Source organism: Aplidium turbinatum, chromosome 12 (genome assembly GCF_918807975.1).
Source record: "Aplidium turbinatum chromosome 12, kaAplTurb1.1, whole genome shotgun sequence".
NCBI classification, from domain to species: Eukaryota; Metazoa; Chordata; class Ascidiacea; order Aplousobranchia; family Polyclinidae; genus Aplidium; species Aplidium turbinatum.
This window is the reverse complement of record NC_137483.1, coordinates 22,319,025-22,340,987: the sequence shown is the minus strand read 5'-3', so window position 1 is coordinate 22,340,987 and position 21,963 is coordinate 22,319,025. Positions and strand designations below refer to the sequence as shown.

At 37.4% G+C, this 21,963-nt stretch overlaps 1 protein-coding gene and 1 pseudogene across 2 annotated transcripts in view; one reads left to right on the top strand and one right to left on the bottom strand.

Moving 5' to 3' along the window:
* Positions 1 to 2,184: 2,184 nt before the first annotated feature.
* On the top strand, positions 2,185 to 3,879 carry LOC145780690 (kelch-like protein 25). The gene has a single exon (XM_082592310.1). The coding sequence runs from the start codon at positions 2,185 to 2,187 to the stop codon at positions 3,877 to 3,879; it is 1,695 nt and encodes a 564-aa protein (XP_082448436.1).
* A 6,386-nt stretch (positions 3,880 to 10,265) lies between these two features.
* The window catches only part of LOC145780689 (cytochrome P450 2U1-like), a 32,098-nt pseudogene continuing 20,400 nt past the window's right edge, over positions 10,266 to 21,963 (bottom strand). The window contains exons 8-12 of the transcript XR_014290667.1: positions 19,466 to 19,554; positions 16,681 to 16,721; positions 16,194 to 16,300; positions 11,763 to 11,926; positions 10,266 to 10,758 (exon numbers count right to left, since the gene is read on the bottom strand). The product of XR_014290667.1 is annotated as a cytochrome P450 2U1-like (transcript). The remainder of the gene's footprint in view (positions 10,759 to 11,762; positions 11,927 to 16,193; positions 16,301 to 16,680; positions 16,722 to 19,465; positions 19,555 to 21,963) is intronic.

The following is a 21,963-nucleotide window of genomic DNA, read 5'->3' as shown; positions in this document are numbered from 1 at the left end:
ATCGTTTCTGGTATTTTTATTTATTGCGTATGACTTGATTCAGTGAGTTGGGATAAAAGCTGAAATTTTGTACACACTTAATTCTAAACGATTTAACTTAAATCCAAAATCACACAAGTCGCGATTGTGTGATTTAACTTAAATCCAAAATCGCACAAATCAAAAAGCCATAAGCACCAAGTTTGCCTGTCTTGGTTGTAACATGCTCCGTCTAGTGGGAGCGTCAACCCTTGTTAACACTGAGAATCCACACTCACAAACGACAGTGCTTCCACACTCATAAACGACAGTGCGAAATTGTTTAATCATCTCAGCTGTTAACTAAACAAAGCAATTGTAGTTAATTGGGCCTAGGTTGGAACTCTGCAACGGGAAAGATGGGCAAAATCATTTAATTGTAGCTGTTGCTTGAGAATGTTGGGATTTTACCAGGGGGAGCACATTTTTTTTCAGGGGGGGCGAGGCCCCCCTGGCCCCCGGCTGGCTACGGGCCTGGTTATACGAGTTATGAGACTGTTTTTTTGTTGAAAAAGGCGCTATTGCAATGAGTTTACTCTAATTGCTGCATATTGTGACATTTAATGTCAAAATAGGTAAAAAAAAACAATAAAAAAACGAAAAAAAACAAAAAAAACGATAAAAAACAAAAAAAAAACGGACTCGTTTTAAAAACAAAAAAAGTTTTTTTACATCTCTATGCAGGACATATTAGACATTTTTTTTCTTTATGGACAGACATAAAACGGAAAACATTGTTGTCAGCGCTAAAATCTTGCAATTTCAAGCAATTGCAATATGTCTGCCAATAAAGAGTCTACATGAAGCAATACTTCGAAAATGTGTCTGGTATTTGTCACCTCAACTTCAGTTATAATCAACAACGGCAATGGCTTTTTTAGTAACCTGCTCTGATGATGTCGCCAAACTTTCAAACTTTTCTTTCACCCTTTTGAAATGAATCCTTGAAGGATCTATTAAACAGTAGGCCTAACGTCCAAGACCTATTATACAATGAGTTAAGGCACTTGAAGAATTAACTTTTGTACGTTTTAAAAATAAAGCTTACATTTCTAGCAACATTATATTCATGTACGCTCCAAAAGTTATTTCAACAAAAATAGTGAATTTTGGCCGTGGCGGAAAAGAGTTTAACACCCACCTTATGAAGACGTCTCTTACCCAGTTAAAAGCTATTTATGAAACGCTAATTAATCTTACTTTGGCAATTAAAATGTTATAAACACTAAGTATTATTATTTCACATTTTTATGTGCTTGTTTTTGCAATGAAGGTGAAAAAACATGTTATGTTTTTCAATGTTTGCATGTGTAGGCTATAATAGGTCCTGGACAGGACCGATGATACACTCTTCAAAAAAGTTTGTAGCCTATAAGCTTTAGCCTCACAAATTTGAATTCGATTGTCAAGATAGTTACACAGTCAATAAACATTGACCTTGACCGTATTCTCTAAAAAGTTGTCTTATTTTGATATAAGCTAAAGAAATGAGAGCAAAAAAGAAATATATGTCCAATAGGTCCTGCATCTCCCCTACTACAAAAAAATAGTAAAATTGAGGTTTTTGCTTATAAATATTTTTCAAGTAGTCCTAGAATAAAAAGTGTTCTAAGAGCAGATATAAACGTGCCACTTCTGCAGTTTTTGATGTAATTTTCATCATTTTATCTCCAGTGGTTTACGAAATATGACAATTTTTATGAAAATGGGTACTGGTAACCATAGAAACGCCCAGCGCGACCGTGTGACGTCAATATTTTCATTTTTTTCACGTTTGTGTTTGTAAAAGTCTACTACAAATTTTCAGAAAGTTAAGGAAAAATCCATGAACCTCGCCATTTTTTGGCACAGCCTATTGATCAGTTTTCGTCGTTGGATGCTAGTTGTGTTGATACTAGCAGTTTTGAGCTATACCGTATTTTGTACTTGTGTGTACTAAAGCTTCCTAAGCCATTAGTACTATACGCAGCTTATGTATCTCGCTCCTGCCTGTTATGTAGCTTATTTTGGCTGTTTGGATAGTATGTTTTTTTATTCAAAACACGATAGCCACAAAAAATGAATAATATGATATTGTATTTATTTCAGCTTTGGTAAAAAAAGTGTAACTGCTTGTTGCACTGCTACGCAGAAAGTGTTAAGGTTCTCATATCTGTTGAAATATCAATGGAGTTTTCTGTTAACGGTCGATTGGAAGTTAAAGAACTTGAACTCACAAGAGATGCAAGAGTAAGTGTGCTTGATTATGCGAAAATAAAGAGACTTTCAGGATCTTTTAATGATGTACAAGTTTGTTCAAGAAACGTAGCTCTGCCAGCTAATAAAATGGTGTTGTCTTGTTTCTCTCTATTCTTTGAGAAACTTTTCACTGCAGAAATGAAAGAAAAGTATCAAGATGTAGTTTTAATTGATTGTATTGACGGGGATATATTACAGCAGATAATAGATTTCATTTATACTTGGAAAATCTGCGTGAATACTGATAATGTATGTAAGTTACTTGCTGGTGCATATTACCTGAAAGTTGACGAACTGAAAGAAATATGTTTTAACTTCTTGGAAAGTGGAGTTACCCCTGACAATTGCTTTCTTATTTTGAAGATAGCTTTGGTGTATCAAAGTGATGATCTTATGGATACTGTTGAAGTGATGATTGGAGAACGTTTTGATGAAGTGGCAAGAAGTGATGACTTTATGAACTTATCAAAAGAAGATTTGATTGATTTGTTATCTGAGCAAGATCGAAAAATTGTACGAGAGATATCTTTTTACAATGCTGTGATTGGATGGATCAAACATGACTTAGAAAATCGCACTGCTAATTTGTTTCATGTTCTGCAACAAATAAAACTTCATCGACTTTCTACAGACGTTTTAAACGACGTCGTTGTCAAAGAAGACTTAATAACAAATAATCTTGAATGTTCAAAATTGTTAAACCAAGCGTTTGTGCAGCACACAAAGCAGTTGGAAATGAAAGCAACTGGTTCCAGAATACTATGTTTGGGCAGGATGCGTTCGTCATCAAAAGTAAACGAAGTTCTCAACTGCTTAAGTGAACCTTTTGAAAACTATCCTGACTTACCTTGCGAATGTTATGCAAGTTGTTGTGTCAATTTAAACAATGTTCTGTATTTTATTGGTGGAAGAAATGCAATAAGTAAAGAATCTAGCAATTTGGTTTGGAAGATGAGTTTGAAACAAAGCAAGCTTGAATGGAATGAGTTTACTCCTATGATCAGTCGGCGTGAAAGTGCAGGTGCCACTGCTTTTAATGACTGTGTGGTGGTGTATGGAGGCTGTGATGAAAAGCAAACCCTTCCATCTGGAGAATACTACTCGGCAGTTACGAAGATGTGGCGAACAATGCCTATGATGAATCAGAGTAGAGCTTGGCATTCATTAGTGACTTGTAGTGATCGCTTGTACGCAATCGGTGGGATCAATGAGGGTAATTATGAATCGGCTCGAAATTATTGTGAGTGTTTCGAAGCTGGATGGACAAATTGGGAATACATTGCATCAACGCTCACACCAAGAAGAAAAATGGCTGCCGTGAGCCACAATGGATTCATTTACGTGATGGGAGGAACAACTGGATTTGGACTTGAAACAAGATTGAACAGTGCTGAAAGATACGATGTTGCGAGCAATGTATGGAGCTCAATCAGTGATATGGCATTTGCTAGAGAAGGCTGTGCTGCTTGCGTCTTACAAGGGAAGATATACGTTGTTGGAGGAGCTGATAGAAATAATCGGTCTGTATATGAAATTGAATGTTATGACCTGGATTTGGATGAATGGAATGTTGTTGGAAGAGTTGATGATTCTACGCGTTATCATTCACTTGTTGTAGTTTGAGGTTTGGAAAATCAAATTTTATGAAATAGCCACTTGTGAAAAATATCTAACACCCAGTCGCATTTAACCATTTATCAACATGTACAACTCCAAAATACCAGTGCCACATGCGAAGACCTAATTAAGATAAGCTACTGTATATACATTGTGCATGCATTGTAACAGCCTGGTTGGACCGAATGGAGTTTTGTCAGCATAGCTTAATTAATTGACAGAAGACAAGCAAACAGTTTTTTTACAAAATTAAATCAACGATTTTTCAGCAATTTTTTCCATGAAATATTTGACTTAATAAATCAAATCAATGAATGAAACAAGCGATTATAAAACACTGCAGTTTGTACAACTGATCTGAACAAGGGGAAAAATGTTTTAATAATGATGATATCGTCTTGAAACGTTTCTGTAAAATTTAGTTTAATTATTTTAACGTAGGCATTGTTATGCTACAAATGTTATGCCGCAATGTAGGGCCACAAATGATCGTTTAAGAGTCGGGGCAATGTACAGCACGTGCACTATTGTTATTATGTATTATTGTTTGCCAGTCCACAATAAAAAAGTATTTTATATTTTCTTGTGTCTGCCTAAAGACCTGTAATGACGTGAAAAATTAATTAAATAATAGTTCAAATTATATCAAAATTAATACTCGCTTCATTTTGATCACTGACGTCACCTCAACAATTATCCAATCCAAAGAATGTAAAACTAAAGCAATCCTGATCAACTTTCTTTTACAGCATTAAAGAGATCTCTAAGATGTAAACAGTTGGCCTCTGTCCGCAATTTGTATTTAGTTGCCTTGTTAGGCATTTTCTTTCAAACTATAAAAAAGAGTTTGACAGTCATGTAATTTTCACTTCGTGTGGAGCTACATACTGTAATTACACATGCTTGAGAGGTTGCTGATCTTTTTTGTTATTGCTTGTTGAACGTATATAAATTAGGGTGTCCGACGTTTTCTTCGTAAACAGTTCTTCGTAAAACGCATGTTATGCTTGGCTTGGAGTATAGCCGTTTAGGGGCCTAATTATTTTTAGATTGTCAGCTTTTTTTAATATTCAAAAAGAAAAAAAATGGAAGTATTGCTACAGAAATTTGATATTCAATAGTTTACACCAACTCGCATTAACCAGTTTCTGCACCACCGGAATTTACCTTCGTCTAGCTAGGGTCTCAACTTATCTTTAGTCTGTCCAGCGTCTTTTGCTATTTAACAAACAATCACTCCATCCTTTTATGTGCCTTTTATCTATTTATGTTATTCCACTGTTAATACTTGATAGAATGCATGGTTTTATAATCTGGTCGAACAACTTAGCAATATAGAAAAAATGCATGTGTAATTCAATAAAGAACCACAATTGAAGGCTCAAAGAGCTGCACTTTGGTCACCACTGCCATAGTATATTCTGTTTGTTGGTTCTCGTGTTATGTGACTATCTTGGCTTGAGCGTTGCGCTAATAAGAAATGCATAAATCACTCACTGACAACTTTGCAGTATTCAGAAACAGCAATTTTAGTAATGTACAGTTTACTTTGTGCATTTACCGCCACTTAGTGTGTTGATCTTGTACTTGGCAACCTTATTTTGCATGTTCTTTGCTACAGGCCTAAGCCCTTTTAGGAGTGTGGTCCGCTCAGCATGAAAGTCCAAAGCTGTACCGTACGGTAAACACGCTGTTACTGAAAAGCAAAAGTTTATTGTTTGTGGGCCCCCTAAAATAGTAGATCCCGGAGCTGGGCCCCTCTTGACACGGCACTGTCCCTACCTAAAGATGTTTAGCACTAAAATAGTATTCCTATAACTTGATTTCTGTAAAGTAGGTTATCGAAATGTATGGATTGGTTGGTTTTGATTCTTTATCCTCGGGCTGACAAAGCCTTGATAGGTCATTCCTGGTAGTTTCGCATACTTGTAGAAGCTCTTGACGCAGGGCCGCTTACCGAGATTAGCAGAGTGAAGTTTCCGATTGTTGAAGTGTTGTTGCCGGAGAATTATTCCATCCACTAGGTGCTGCTGAATGGAGAGCCGTCTTGACAGAGTGAAAGCCGAACAAGCTTGATCTTTAGTCGAGTGCTTATCCACTGAGCTAACGGGGCAGAAACAAATTCTTTCGATTTCAATTTTGTTGTAAATATTCATAGTCTTAAACGAAGTTTCGTTAGATATCAAAAGTTTGAAATCACAAAATCAAACACTTTTGTCAAATATAAGTGTTTTTCACGTGAGCACTTAACATTAGTCCTGGACTGATGTAGCCTACTTTTAACACTTTTGATATGCGTTTGTACACAAAAAATAAAATGTGATGACGATGGTACAGGCCGCTTATGCACACTAGGGTGGATCAAAAATGGCAAAACATTTTTTTTTCTCAATTTTAATTAGCTAGATATGGCAAAAGTTTCAAATATATCACCAAAACACAATGTAAAAAATTGAAGAGGTTTGAAGAAGTTTTTGATATCCCCCCGCGACATACAAATTTAGGCACTCATAGATACAAGAACTGCATGGCAAATTTTTGTCGATTTTAACTCGCAATGTAGACATGGCAAAAGGTTTTAATATAACATCAAATACAATGAAAATGTGTGAACATAAGAGTTTTGACTTCACCTTCTTTCAGCATATTAATTTTAAAGTGACTTGGCGGATGGACCAGCCGCGATTCCAACAAGTAAACTCCTATTAACATTCACCATCAGATGGCCGAGTATAGACTCACAAGCTTAAACTTTATATGACAGCATTGACAAGACAGTGGTGAAACGTGATAACGATCGTACAGGCTACTTATGCACACATAAAAAAAGCTGTATATTTTGTTTGAGTATGATTCAGTTTTATTTCATATGTGCCCGAAGTTCATCCTCCACGCTGGCAAAGCACTGAAATCCTGGATGCACGCTTTCCTCTCCTCTTCCCTGCACCACCTAAAATATCCAAAACCTGGAGACGAGCAAACGTCATAGCCATACTAAGCCCAAGGATCTATTGTTCTATCTCACTCCTACGTATCCTTTATAAAATTCTCGAACGGCTCATCCATACCCGCGTCAATCCAATGATCGACCCGCTCTTACAACCAGAAGAAGCCAGTTTTCGCCGCGGTCAATCAACTGTGGAACAGCAGATCACTCGCATAAGCCAAGATATAGAGGATTGTTTTGAAAAAAGACAATGGATGGTGCCGTGTTCATCGGTCTCACTGCTGCATGTGACACGGTATGGCACCACGGCCTTATTTGGAAACTTTGTCTTTTTCCGGATAAGCACATGATTAGAATTATGGAGCTTGCCTACAACCGCACCTTCACCCTCACTTCTAGGCGCGGACAAAGACGCACTCCAAGACACCCCTAGAACCTCAGGGATCCTTCCTGGTTCCACTCCTTTTTAATTATTTACATCCATAACTTTCCACCAATTCTGTATGCCTATGCCGACGATCTGGCTATAGTGCACAACGCTTCGGAATGGCCCCCAGCACTGAAAAGGACTCCAACGCAGACTACTTTCACAAGTGAAAACTTAAGCTTAGCAAAACTAAAACGGTGTCGACTGCTTTCCATCTGAACAACAGGGAAGCAAAGCGTGAGTTGAACATCAACATCAATGAAGACTTTCTGCCTTTTAACCCCACATCTGTCTGCCTCTGTGTTAGGTTGGACAGAACTCTCACTTATCATCACTCCACAAGAAGGTAACATCAAGCGTTGCCCTTATTTGTCGACTGGTAGATACGAGCTGGGGTGCAACAGTAACAACTTTGAGCACAAGCCCGGTTTTTTTCCAATGTCCATTCCACTGCACCCCTGTATGGAATCGTAGTGCTCATACTCACCTGATCGACAATAATTGTCGGCAGCTGATTCTAAAGTGGCCCAAGTAAAAACAGTGATTTTGAGATAATCGAGTTTGGAGATTCGCGCTGTGGTGAACGTTGTCGCTGAAGGTTTGCAATCTTTATTAATCTTCATTAGGGCGTACAACCTTTATAAAAATAAAGATTGTAAACCTTCAGTGGCAATGTTTGTCGTGGCATGGGTCTTTGAACTTGGTGATCTCAAATCCGCTTTTTTAACTTGGGCCACTCTAGAATCGGCTGTTCCATTATTCCAATAACGACGCCTTGTGTATTGTATTGGGATGTTTGAAACCTACACCTAATAAGTTGTTAGCTGTTCTTTCAGGTACCGTATTGCTCCAGCCGAGCGACGCTGCATAGCTGCCACACTCTTTCTAACTCGCAAATTGCTGGGGTCACTCAATACTTACATTACCAGACCAGCAACAAAGAAACGTCTCAAATCAAGAAGCCTCTTTGATGCTCAAGCCCAATTTTTACTGGAGCATAACGCCAGTGCTTCATCTTGGATCAGTAACACCTAGAAAGAGGAATGCACACACAGCACCTCCAGACTCACTCCTTTGTTCCGACGCTGGACCCATGCCTTCAGGAAAGAATCTAAGCCGACATGCCTGGGTAGGCCTACGGCTGAATCGCCTCCGTACGGGCGTTGGGCGCTTCCAATGTTTGAGGTGCAGTTGGGGCCATTCAGCATCTGCGATGCAGAAAAACAGACAGCAGATCATATACTTTACCACTGCCCGATTTTTACTCCACCAAAAGCAAATGGTCTATCAACGCTGGAGGACTCTACCATCAAGTGGCTGCTCGAAGAATGCCCAGACATTTAACCAGGTTCAATTGTTTTCATTTTTGACTATCTCAGCGAAAACAATACACGTCAATGAAATGTAGCTTAAAAATAACTTCTCATACGAAAGAAGATAGAAAGACATTTGTTTCTATTGCTGTTATAAGTTTGACGAGAATATTACTTTACAATAACGCCATCCAGCAAAATCGCTCTGTCAACTTTCCGCCAGATAGCTCGGTTGTGTCAGCGACCAACGTCAAGAGGAAATGCAAGTTAAAGCAACGCTTGTCCGTCCCGTTAGTTCAGTGGTAACGCGCCCGGCTCAAGATCACGCGGCGCTGGTTCGACTCTCGAGGTGTGCGCTTGAGCAACGCACTTCAGGACTGCTCTCCATTCAGCGGCACCTAGTGAATGGAATAATTCCCCGGCAACAACACTTCAAAAATCGGAAAACTCCACTCTGTCAATCTCGGTAACCGGCCCTGCGTCAAGAGCCTCTACATTACAATTAAGTACGGTATGCGAAACTACCAGGAATAACCAGTCAAGGCTTTGCCAGTCCGAGGATAAAGATTCAAAAACCAACCAACGCTGGTTCGACTCGCGAAGTGTGCGCTCGACTATTAAGTACCGCATTTCAGGCCAGCTTTCTATTTAACGGGATTTTACGTGTTAACGGCACCCACTTTAGCCCGGATTTAGGGGGGGCAGAGGGTGCAGGTGCCCCGGGCCCCCTACGTGGAAAAAATGTGATTTTGTGTTATTTTTTTCTTTCAGCCTTCAAAGTTTCTACAAAATGCTGTGCAGTGCAGGATTAATGCTACTGTAGACATAGAGGTGGTTTTTCGAGCCGTAGGCGCAAAATTTTTTTTGCACGGAGGCCCCCCGATCTAAAAGTGCCCCGAGCCCCCCATCAGCTAAATCCGGCCCTGCACCCACTACATGGAACAATCAGCAGACAACAACAGTTTGATAACCAGCGGAAGCCTCATTCTGTTTACCTTGGACCTAGGTAATCGTGCCCGTGTTCAATGGTTTAAAGTCTCTGCAAGCATGCGAAACTGCCAAGATTAAGCTCTCTAATAGGTTATCTCAGTTAGAGGTTAATAAAAATTCTGGCAGTACCACAATGAAAATAAAAAGTAAGTTAATCAGGCTTAACTAGTTAGGAATTTGTGTTTCTAAAAGATGAAGAATCCCTTTTCATCAAAACAGAATTTAAAAAGTTTCAGTGATCCAGCGGATGGTGGGACAGGGACACGTAAAGTTTTTCGATCGAATTTAGTTGCAAACAATCCACCAACCATGCTAAGATAAGAGCTTCCAAATAAAACAAAACATTGTCTGACCAGCAAAAATTACGTATTTGTTTTCTATGTTTTGGTACAAAATAGGCCACTAGAACAGCCATAGCCTCCCATCTTGTTGATAATATACTGTACACAATGGGCCACTTGGCGTTGCAGCGTTTTTGCAGAAACAGCATTTAGGTCCACTTTGGTCTCTGACTTCGTGTTGGAAAAAAAGATAACGCTTAAATTGAAAACAAACCAGAGGACGTGTTTTAACGTCAAGCTACCCACACAAGAACGGAGGGAGTAGCCCTGTCATGTAAAGATATACTGGTATGTCTAATAGTTTTAGTGCTGCCACTTGGTGAAAACACCTGGGATGCAAGTGCAAAGGTTGAGGCCAAGAGTTATATGCTCAATTAGACAATTGTTATTCTTTTATTTTGGACAACTGACAACGAAAAATATAATGTTCACTTTTTTGAAACAATGTTAATAATAAATGACTGAAATTAATTACAATCTGCACTGAGCTAAGTGCAATTCTTGTTCTTGAGTTTTTGAAACAAATTTTTTAATTAATTCAACACGTTTTATCATTTATCGTTCCTTAGCGACTAGTTTGTAAGGGTGAGGAGCATGTAGAAATCCTTTTGATCCGTTTTCAATATCAGGAAATTTATCAGGATCAGGAAGAAATTGAAACTTTTGGACCATCCCAACAAGGAAGATAAATATTTCCATCCGAGCTAGTTGCTCTCCTATGCAATGACGTGGACCCATCGAAAACGTGATGACGTTGTTGGAACGAAAAAAGTTTCCTTCATCGTCTAAAAAACGTTCCGGGAGGAACTGTTCAGTTTTTTCCCAATATTTTGCGTCATTATGGACTGCCCATACATTTGACATGACCTGTAAAAGTAATATTGCTGAAGCTTTGGTAGAGAATTTGCTTTGTTGCACCATAGACAAACAAAACAAAGTAACTTTAGCGAGTTGAAGTTTAAGTTAAAGTTAAGCTTAACAGCTTAACGTTTAAAAGCTGTTTCCCGCCGTATAATTTACTCGTAATCATTCTTGTATCATTTGTTCAGTTTGTGCTTTTCAGCCCAGAGCGTCGTTACAGTTATAGGGCGTAGTCAGATTTATCTTACCATTTTTTGTTTACTTGTATTGCAGATTTAAGTTATTCCCGATGAGGACACACACGTCGAAAACGTCTAAGTTGATTTTTAATTATGTTATATCTCGTTGTAATAAAACATGTTAAACCCGCTGAAGTTACTTTGTTTTGTTTGTCTGATATTGCTATATATATTTCAAAAAATTCAGATAGACGTTGTACTGGAATAGAGCCATAACTAACAAATATGTTTTCTGTATGGCAATATGCAGGGCTTCTTAAAGCCAATGAAGTTGTTATCAGAGTTGTGTCCAGCAATGTATGTATGGGGGAACGGCGTATTGGGGCATCCTCCCCACCTTTCAAAGCTTTTCAGACAATTACGCATACGAGAATGTGAAATCGAACTAGAAATCCATCTCATTAGACTTGTTAGAAGAAAAAAATAGCTTCAAATTTTCACAGTTGATGTATACATACATGATGGTTACATTAGTGAAATGGGGTTAATTTTAATTTCAATTTTAGCCCTGATCTGAGGATACGATAGTATATTTTACGTTGAAGCAACGTTTTACTGAACTTTTAAAGTGAATAAAAAATAAAATAAAAACTTCAATGCAGATCAACAACAATGTTTGTTTTAAGTAAAACCAATTAGTGTTGAGGATAATAAGCAACTTGTGTGTCCAACCTCAAGTGAAATTGCTAAGGAAATAAAAGGTGCGAGGCAGTTGCGTTGGAAAAATCACACAAACGACTCAGTAACTCACACAGCTATCTGCTTATTTACCTGAGTTCCTTTTGGAAGAAAATATCCATTCAGGTGAGCGTCTTCTGAAACTTTATGAGGGATACTTAAAGGCACCACTGATCGAAACCGAGCTACTTCCTCTATGAACGCATTAGTGTATGGCATATCAGCTCGTTTCGACGTGGAAATCTTTCCATTTGAACCTAAAATAAAGTGATGTAGTTTCAACGTATTTGAAAAGTTTAATCAAGTCAGAGGCCACAGATTAGATTGTTAAGAATAAGATTGGAAAAGGTTGATTTCTCCAATGATATGTTTTGATAAAGTTTTCAATGTGACTTTTTTTTATCTTTAATTTCAGTGAAAACTGTTAGCAGGATCAGTGTTAATAATAATGTTATGGTTTTATTTATTGTCGCTCTACCACTGCTAAGGTCGTTTCGCGATAGGATTTAGTTTCAACTTTGAATCATATTACAGTAAGATATCATTATTGGCGTCGATTTCTTAATGAAGTAAGCAAATTTCAGGGGGGAGCAAGAGTTTCCAGCAAATTCTGAAAGCAATTTTTAAAGTTGCCGATTTTCAGCCCAAACGATTAAAATGCACTATTTGTGGACCCGCATGTCAGTCTGTCGCAATTGTCGTGCAAAGTTCTGAGCATGATTTAATTTGGCTGTAATTGCGTTAACGTTGATCAAAAACGAGTCCAGTAGCGGAAAGAAAAACTGCAACTCGCCATGTGAACGTCGATGACATTAAAAACGGGCGGGGAACTGCAGCTTTGAAAGATCAAAACAATTTAGTTCAAACAAAACTAGGTCAATGAAGTGCACGATGAAGACTCCCCATGACGTTCTTGAAACAAAGATACACGAAATGTGTGAGAATTCAATAAAAAAAAAAAAGGATCTTCAATGGTCTTGATCGCAAGTATAAATATTGCGGCTTTGACGTTCTCAACATTTGCTTCTTTAATTTCCATGCCGAAATCGTCGCACAATTTAAAAACACTTATGCAAGTTACCGTTGTTGGTGGGTGTGGTGCTTTAAAGTTTTTAAGCATTTTTACTTTATTTTCTCAGGCTTTTCTGTATTTTTTTTGTGTGATCAGCTGCCTGCGTTAACGACGTTTATTATCGCTATTATTACCCAACCAACCTTACACCATTGTTTCATGCGGCCGCTAAGGTTTAAGGTCGACTGCAACGATCATATATTGTTACGTGATGAGAACGATTATATTCGCAAAAATAATAAAAAAATGATCGCTTAAAACAGCTCTTTTTGCTTATTGAGTAGTGAATACTATTTTCCAAAAAGCACTTATTTTATTTCGTAAGCTCTGCATATTAAAAATCCTCATGAAGTTTAGAACCGACAAGAAATCATTACATCTGAAAATGAAATTTGCCGACTCCATTTCGCAATCCGTATAGTTAGGGCAATATATGACATATGGTACCCTTACCCCAAAAAATTGCAACAAAAGGTTTTTCAACTGATTTGATTAGTATTGGGTGTCAGTATTGACATATTCAAAATCTTAAGCGATTCAACTTCCGGAAAGTGGTTATTTTCAAGATGGTTTCCAAGATGGCCGACAAACCTTTAAAATAACAGTAAATTGACCATAACTCGGTCATCATATGACCAAAACATGTAGTTTTGGTATCTATATCTAGGTTTCTATATCCTGTGAAGTCAATGAGACCATTCTCAGAATTGTTGAATTGTCTGATAGCCTATAAATTGAATACCTGAAAATGAGAAGGGCCCAAGTCCACATTTTTGGCAAAATGAGTTATACTCACCATGCCTAGCGCTACCTTATGAGCAAAAGAAAGGTCCAAATCCACGCTTTGAAACGTGTTATCGAAGGCAAATAAATTTGTATGATTAGAAGAATGGCCCAAGTCAAGGACTTCGGCCATTCTTTCATATCATAAATGGGGCCAAAACCAAAATGATAAATGATTACGCGGAGTCAAGAAGGTAAACGTTTATTCTGACGGTTGCAAGGGCCAAAACCATAACCACACTGCAGTTTTTTCATACACTGGTAAAAAACGGAGATTTTGATGCTATTGATCATAATCTGCCAATAAGGGGTCACAGTTTTCTGCCATGTGACCGGCATTTTACTACGATTGAGAAAATGAAGCGGCGGAGAGAGAAGATGGAATGGTATGATGGATGGATCAACATGGTTGAAGAACAGTTTGAAGTGGTTCGAGTTACCCAGGACTTGATAAAAGACTATCGTGGACACTTGGCTCAATATTTCAAAAAAGCGACGAAACGGGGAACTAAGAAGTATCTCGTGTCAGAATATAAAACCTTCCGTTTCAGGAAGGAGCATTTGTTTGAAATTGACGTTTCAAAGAATATGATGGGACTCGTTCGAACTAAATTTCGGATTCTTAAGCCTAACGCTCTTCCTACCTTAGAAGCTAGTCAGTGCTATACTAGCCAAGTACCGATTAAGGCTGCGAAGAAGCAAGATGCTATCAAACTGAAAAAAGCAGTTTTATCACAAAGTTGATAATATATTTTAAAAAAACGAGGAGGCAGAGGTATCTCGTCCTCCTATGTCTTAGACCCGAGGAGGCGCCGCCCCCTGCCTCCGCGTAATCGACGCCTATGGATGTAGGGACGGTACATTAGGGGACGCGTAACTCCGTTGTTCCTTCAACATTAGAAGGGTCAATTGCCAATTTGACATTTTTTTTTACGCTTTACTGCAGGCTTGCTTTCAACTAAAAACCTTAAATTACTTTAAAACCAACTTAACTCTTCTTATATAACCCATAAAAAGTAATATATTTTGTAAATTAGAAAAAAACGTAACCCTTCTAGTGTTGCGGATAAGCCAAAAGCGGATGAAGTTTCGCATCCCTATAATCTACAATCCCTATATGGATGTCATCACATTATTGCCAGACTTATCCTCACTGCGTTATGCAAGAACACAATCGGTATCGATTTTAATGTCCTCGGTTTGATCCAATATGGAATCCAAATTAATTGCAAAATTAGTCTAATCTTGCTGATAGCACAAATGCAAGTCATTTTGGAGCTTCCCGGATTTTCGTGCCTTGTGAAATGCCGAGTTTAACATGTTAATAACACTGATCCAGCACTAAAACCGAAGACGATAATCACTCGGAAACCGAGCTGGTGTACGATCAGCATAGCCGTACGAGCCAGGGGGGCAGCCGCCCCCTCTGTTGTTTCAAAACGTCGCGAATTCGGGCAAAATCTTGAAATTATTAGGGCAAAAATTGCTATAAAAAGCGCTACAAAATTGCATAAATTAAGAAAAACTATAAATTAATATCTTTTACCTATCAAACTAAGTACAGCCTCTTATTTGCACAAGAAATGTGCAGCAAATTTTCATTTGGCACACCCATATTGATATAGCCTATTGTATTGCATGGTGATCAAACTGCAGTACGAAATGCATTTAACCAACTGCATCATGCCAATTTGGGCAACCACCAAAATATGTCTCTAATACTTTTGTGAAACTGCCCAATTCAAAACGCAAAATTTGCTATATAGCTAATTTTATTAATTTTCACAAATGCATCGTGTTGATTTGGGCAGCTGAAAACATGAAATTATTTGATGAAACTGATTAGTCTGTTTATGCAACTGCCCAAATTAGCGTGAGGCAGTTTCCCCAAAATGAACAAATTCATTAATTTTCCCATTTACATAACTGTATCGTTTAGATTTAGGCAACAAAAAAATATGAAATTGCAGTATCTGATCATAGTCTATTTATAAAACTGCCCAAATTGGCATGATGCAGTTGCCTCGGCATCAACATTTACAAAGTCTTTAATTTTTTTCATAATATCCATAAACGCATTATCTTGATTTGGGCAACTACAAAATATGAATTTATATAAATCTGGTAAATACTTTTATAAAACAATTCGGGTGGGGAGGTCACAGTACTTTTTCAACCATAAACGAACATAGCTAAGCAACACCACAAAATTTAACAAAAACATGTTATACCTGTTAAAAGTAATGTTAAGGTGTTGCTTAGCTTTGTTTGGTTACTTTTATAAAAGGTTCTGCTACTATTCGGCGAGTTCCCTATTCGGCGAGAGCCTTTTTCGGCGAGTTCTCTATTCGGCAATTTTTTGAAAATCCAACGACGCCTTCTGCAAATCCGATGATTGAATATTATTCAGTATTCAGACATTGAATCAATGTAAATACGTACTGCTAGGCTAATTGGGTTCTTTGAATCCTACGTCACCGTCTGTATGCAAACTTAGAATATATCAAGCTTAGTTATTTTTGTCATCAAATTACCTAGCCTCACTATATTTTTAGAAGTAGTGCTACCAGACCTTTTTATTTTTGTACTAAAATTCGTATCATCAAAACTACTTTAATTGATTGAACAAAGTTTATTTCAACAGAAGTAGTATGTCTGTGTTTTATTACATTTAATTATAATTTCCCAATTGTTATGTACTTTTTTCTGAATCCGCATGGTCCCCCTGAGCCGGTTTCTTGCAATGTTTATTTTTTGAGTCTTTATGACATCACAACTGAATATTTAAGTGGCGTTGTTAAAACAATGAAAACTATTAATACTACAAAAAGTGCTCAATGCCAAGCAAAAAGGCAAAGCAGAGCGAATTAAATCAAATATAGTTATTACTATCTGAAGCCTTTACAAATTGTTTCACCTAACAGATCATCAGAAGGTCTGAAAAAAACATGCAAACAGTAAAGAATCGATAATTCTGAAAAGATATTAAATATTACAACTGTAATTTAATCTGCCAAAAAAATCTCTAAACCTGTACTTCCTGAGAAGATATTAAATATTGCAACTGTAATTTAATCTGCAAAAAAAACCTCTAAACCTGAATTCCTGAAAAGATATTAAATATTATAACCGTAATCCAATCTGCAGAAAAAAAACCTCAGAATCACTAAGGACAACATCCATCCGCCACGACAAAGCTTCAATCAATTTGTCCCAATGGAAACCAAACAACATGATGGCAACATCTATGACATCACAAAGAAGCAAAATGCATATGTGATGATCAGCGCAATCTGTAGTAATCTGAACAAAATGAATAAAAATTGTTTTTAAACCTGTAAAAATTAAATGAGATTTATAACCTGTAAAAATCAAATGAAATTTAATATTTTCAAAATTATAACCTGTGAAAATCTCAAGGAATTGTGATGATGTAACCTGTAGTGACCCGAACAAATGAAATAAAATCTGTTTTTAAACCTGTAAAAACCTGTAAAAATTAAATGAGATTTATAGCCTGTAAAAATCAAATGAAATTTTTTAAAAAAAACCTGTGAAAATCAAAAGAAATTTATTTTATTTTCAGTTCCGAACGCTTGTTCAAAAGGTGGACACTATCAGCCTTCAGAATGGCCAGCTTTTCAGCCAAACATAGGCCACAATTGTTACGACCACCTCCACTATAAGGCCGAGCACAGCTGTGGATGGACCAAGTTATTTTAGGGTCAACACCCTTGTCCTTAAGGTCCCAAACTGCCTTAGATAGCTCGGTGCTGTTTCGTTTAGACCTATCCATGAAGGTACATTTATGGTTGGAAAAACGTTTTTTAAAAGTAGTTTCACAACAACCAATGTAATTAAGAACCTTCGGGCTGTTATCAATAGTAGCTTTGTAAACAACGGCCTTCTGCAAGCATTGCCCATTGAAAGGACAATCTGGCCTCACCCTACAATTGCAACCAGGCTGCGATGGTACATTATCAGCCTGCAATATTGCTTTATTGTGGGAGGATATGACACTTGCAACATTCGGAGTACAACTGTAGCTCAGCTTAATAGTATTACGGTTGAATATTTTGTGCAATCTATGATGGGGTGGAAAGTGTATGGAAACAAGATTGAAAAATTCCTTACCAATATTGCTATCAACCTGCAAGCTGAAAGGAGGGTTAAACCATAAAATTTTTCGGCTCCTTTTCCTAGATGTTCGTAAGTTATTAGCAGGGTTGTAGCAAACTCTCTCCGCAAAACCACTTTTCAAAAGGGCATCATTATAAACAGATGCGGTCTTATCAAATTCATTTTGGCCAAATGATGTGGCGGACAATCGCTTTGAAATCATGGTCGGGATTTGTCTCTTAATATTGGGTGGGTGATTTGACTGGGCAATAGGGTGGTCCTTAAAAATCATTTTTTTGAAATTTACTGCTCCTAACCCTTAAAAAGTTTCGTCCTTACAAAAAATGAGGTCTTGCAAAATTTTTTTAAATTTGAAGATAATTTAGAGGGTGCACAAGACCCCTCAAGTTCCGCATCCCCCTAAAAATGCAAAATTTGGATATCTCGAAAACCGCTTGAGCTAGAGATGTGCTTTTGGTGTCTAAAGATGCAGAAGACAAGGTTTTCTATATGCTTTCTGAACATTGAATATGCCTATCTAAAGTAGAAAAGCAGTTATTTTGAAAAAACTACTTTTTAAGGGTTTTGCGTGTAAGATTCTCAGTTAAACAATAGTGTAGACCAAAAAACACAATTCTGCAATTTACTTTTCTAACCTGATGTTACAAGTAAACAAAAAACAGTGTTTAAAGTGACTAGAAATCCAGCGACCTAGGCAGCAGATACACAATGTTCATAATCTTTAACCACCTGTAAGTAGGCTACTGTTTTCATGTCCCTAAGTCTAGCTGAGTTCCGAGCTAATGTAAAACTTCATGAAATTCATGTAAAACTTAAAGCTGAGTTCCGAGCTAATGTTCCTGTGGTTGTCAACTGGGATGGAAAGCTTCTCAGAGACTTGACAACCAAACAGCATGTCGACCGCTTGCACTTTGCAGATTATTGTAACTGGTAATGGGGTTTCTCAGCTGCTGCAAGTAGCAAAATTGCCAAACGGAACGGGATCAAAACAAGCAAAAGCTGCTGTAGAAGCTCTCAATGAATGGGGCCTAAAAAGAACAAGTGATTGCGCTATCATTTGACACTACTGCTTCCAACACAGGGCGAAAGCTTGGCTCATGTGTTCTCATTGAACAAAAGCTGCAAAAAGACCTATTGTATCTAGCATGCCGCCATCATATTCATGAGCTGCTAGTACAAACAGCTTTTACCACAATCATGAGAAGCATTGCTTCACCAGATGTTCTAGTATTTAAAAGATTTCAAACACGCTGGGAGTTTATAGACACGACAAGGTTCACCACAATAGCTGAAAACAAACAAATAGCTGCTACAGTCATCGATGTGGATTTAATAGCTTGGGCTGAAAAATCTTTGAAGGAAAGAAAAGAGTTACGATTTACTATTCCTCCGAGGGGTGTTCATTTTATGACTCCTGGCCCAATGCATAAAGAAATGTCGAAGATTTTGTACTCATTAAAAGTTTAGATGTTTTATGACCAGTTTAAACTTACAGAAAGAGAAAGGAGTGGGCTCTTGCAAATGTGTATTTTTGCTACAAAATTGTACCTTAAGGCATGGATAGAATCTCCTGCTGCGGCCCCGAATAACGATTTAGATCTTTTAAAGCATATTCCAGTATTAACACTGCAGTAGTGTCGAATGCTGTATCATCCACGTTTTCCTCCCACCTGTGGTATCTGTCTGAAGAACTAGCTGCTCTTGCCTTTTTTGATCATTCTGTGTCGGCCCAAACCAAAAGACTCATGGTTAAAGCAATACAAAAGCGGGAAGAAACTGAGGATGCCCCTTAACGACTGACCATCAATTCTGCAATGACTGATCGACTGGAGTTGTCTGACCAGGTTAATAAGGGGTCATTGTCACTGTTCAAAGAACTGGACATATCAACTGAGGTTATGGAACAGGATTCAGAAACCTGGGCAATCTGTGATGCTTACTGTGAGGCATCAAAGGTAGTAGACACTCTAACTGTCACAGATGACCACACTGAGCGAGGTGTAGCTCTCATAAGAGGGATATAACCGCATCCTCACTCACAATGAAGAACAGGTTCAGTATCTGATGCAGGTGGTTGCAGACCTTCGGAAACGATTTCCAAACTGCAATAAAGCCACTTTAGCTGACAAGCATGTGTTGGCAAACAATTAACAATGCGGACAGAAAAACTATGTGATTTTTATGCCAAAGCAATGCGAAAAGCTAGTTAATTTTGCGGTCAGTGATATTCTGATAAAGCCCAATAATTTGTCATAATGCTAAGCTTATGCTTTGTATGATATAGTTTACTGCGCATTTTTTTCCTATTTTTGGTTACAAGAAGTGATTTTGTAGCTTTTTTCAAAAACAAATTATCGAGTCTCAGAATTTAAGTGAATTTTCTCGTAAGGACCACCTTACCCGACCCTGTTATTTGTGCAAGGACCACCCTATTACCCTACAACACATGTTTGCAATGTTCTATTTGTTTACTTGTAACATCACAATTTAACAGGTTAGAAAGGTAAATTGTAGAATTGTGTTTTTTTGGTCTACACTATTGTTTAACTAAGAATCTTACATGCAAAACCCTTAAAAAGTAGTTTTTTCAAAATAACTGCTTTTTTACTCAAGATAGGCATATTCAATGTTCAGAAAGCATATAGAAAACCTTGTCTTCTGCATCTTTAAACACCAAAAGCACACCTCTAGCTCAAGCGGTTTTCGAGATATCCAAATTTTGCATTTTTAAGGGGATGCGGAACTTGAGGGGTCTTGTGCACCCTCTAAATTATCTTCAAATTTAAAAAAAATTTGCAAGACCTCATTTTTTGTAAGGACGAAACTTTTTAAGGGTTAGGAGCAGTAAATTTCAAAAAAATGATTTTTAAGGACCACCCTACTGGGCATGAATATAAATTGGGTCATTATTGGGTTTTCTATAAGGCCAGAATTTACCAGATAGAAAATTCAAAGTGACGTCAAGAAAATCAGTTTCAATTAGTCCAGTATCCACAGTAATATTTAAGCCATGTTGTTTAAATAATTGAATGACATTTTTTCTCAAACGATCAATTTTAGGGCCAGATAAATTACGCAAAATAGCCAGACCATCATCACGATATAAGCCAAGCATGTTTCTGTCAACAATAGCAGAAAGTTCGTTCAAAAGAAACAAGCCGACCAACTCACAAATCTCAGCACCATCAAATGAGCCCATTGTAACATCAAACAAACCATCTTTCTTAGCCCAAGTTTCACCACCATCAAAAAGCAACGATTTCCTAGCATGGAAAATTGTTTGTATGATACAATCATCCAAATCCATAAATGGTTTGGTAAACTCAATTGCTTTACACAAAAGTTCATCCGTAATGGATGGATAAAAATCAACAATGTCAAATTTCATAAAGGTGCATTGACGTTTAGATGGAATAGCCTTAAACCAGGATAACACAGAGTCTGTGTTTTTCCATTGATTCAGTCGTGATGCATCACGGATGGTTACGTTAATAGAGTCCAAGTATCGATTCTTTACTGTTTGCATGTTTTTTTCAGACCTTCTGATGATCCGTTAGGTGAAACAATTTGTAAAGGCTTCAGATAGTAATAACTATATTTGATTTAATTCGCTCTGCTTTGCCTTTTTGCTTGGCATTGAGCACTTTTTGTAGTATTAATAGTTTTCATTGTTTTAATATTGCTCCTGCACTGAACCAGTTGAGCACTTTCTTTTGATGCTACTATCCAGATATTATGAATTTGGAAAAGATTAACTACGGTTATTCTTTAAAAAACATTGCTATTCCAAGTAAGGATCGATATTTGAAGACGATGTTAGGTAAGATTGAAAATTTTATTAAACGTTTACGTTGGAAGGCCTATTTTTTCGATCTTAACCAGCAGGATGTTTCTCAGTCTGAGCATTTTAATAACTTTGGCTTTACGACTGAAAGAACACCTCCACAGCATGGTGCTTTGATACCATTTGAGAATGGTTTATACGAGACGGTTCGTAATATTAAGTTCAAACCCATTTACAATTCTTTTCAGAGAAAACTAACTAATGACATTAAGAACATTATTAACTCTCCGGATCTGTTGATATCAGCAGATAAAACTACTAACTTATACAAAGTTAAAACCCAGGATTATAAAAAATTGCTTAATGATAATGTATCAGCAAAATACAAAAAGGTGAATCCTGCTATCAGTGACACGATCAATACTGAGGCTAAAAAGATTGCTAAGGCGTTAAAGGTTGATGATCGGGTTGAAAAAGTATCAAGCAACCCAGCGTTTATTACGCTAAAAGATCAT

Excerpts from the sequence above, each read along its gene's own strand:
- LOC145780690 (XM_082592310.1), top strand. The coding sequence starts at position 2,185 with ATGGAGTTTTCTGTTAACGGTCGATTGGAAGTTAAAGAACTTGAACTC.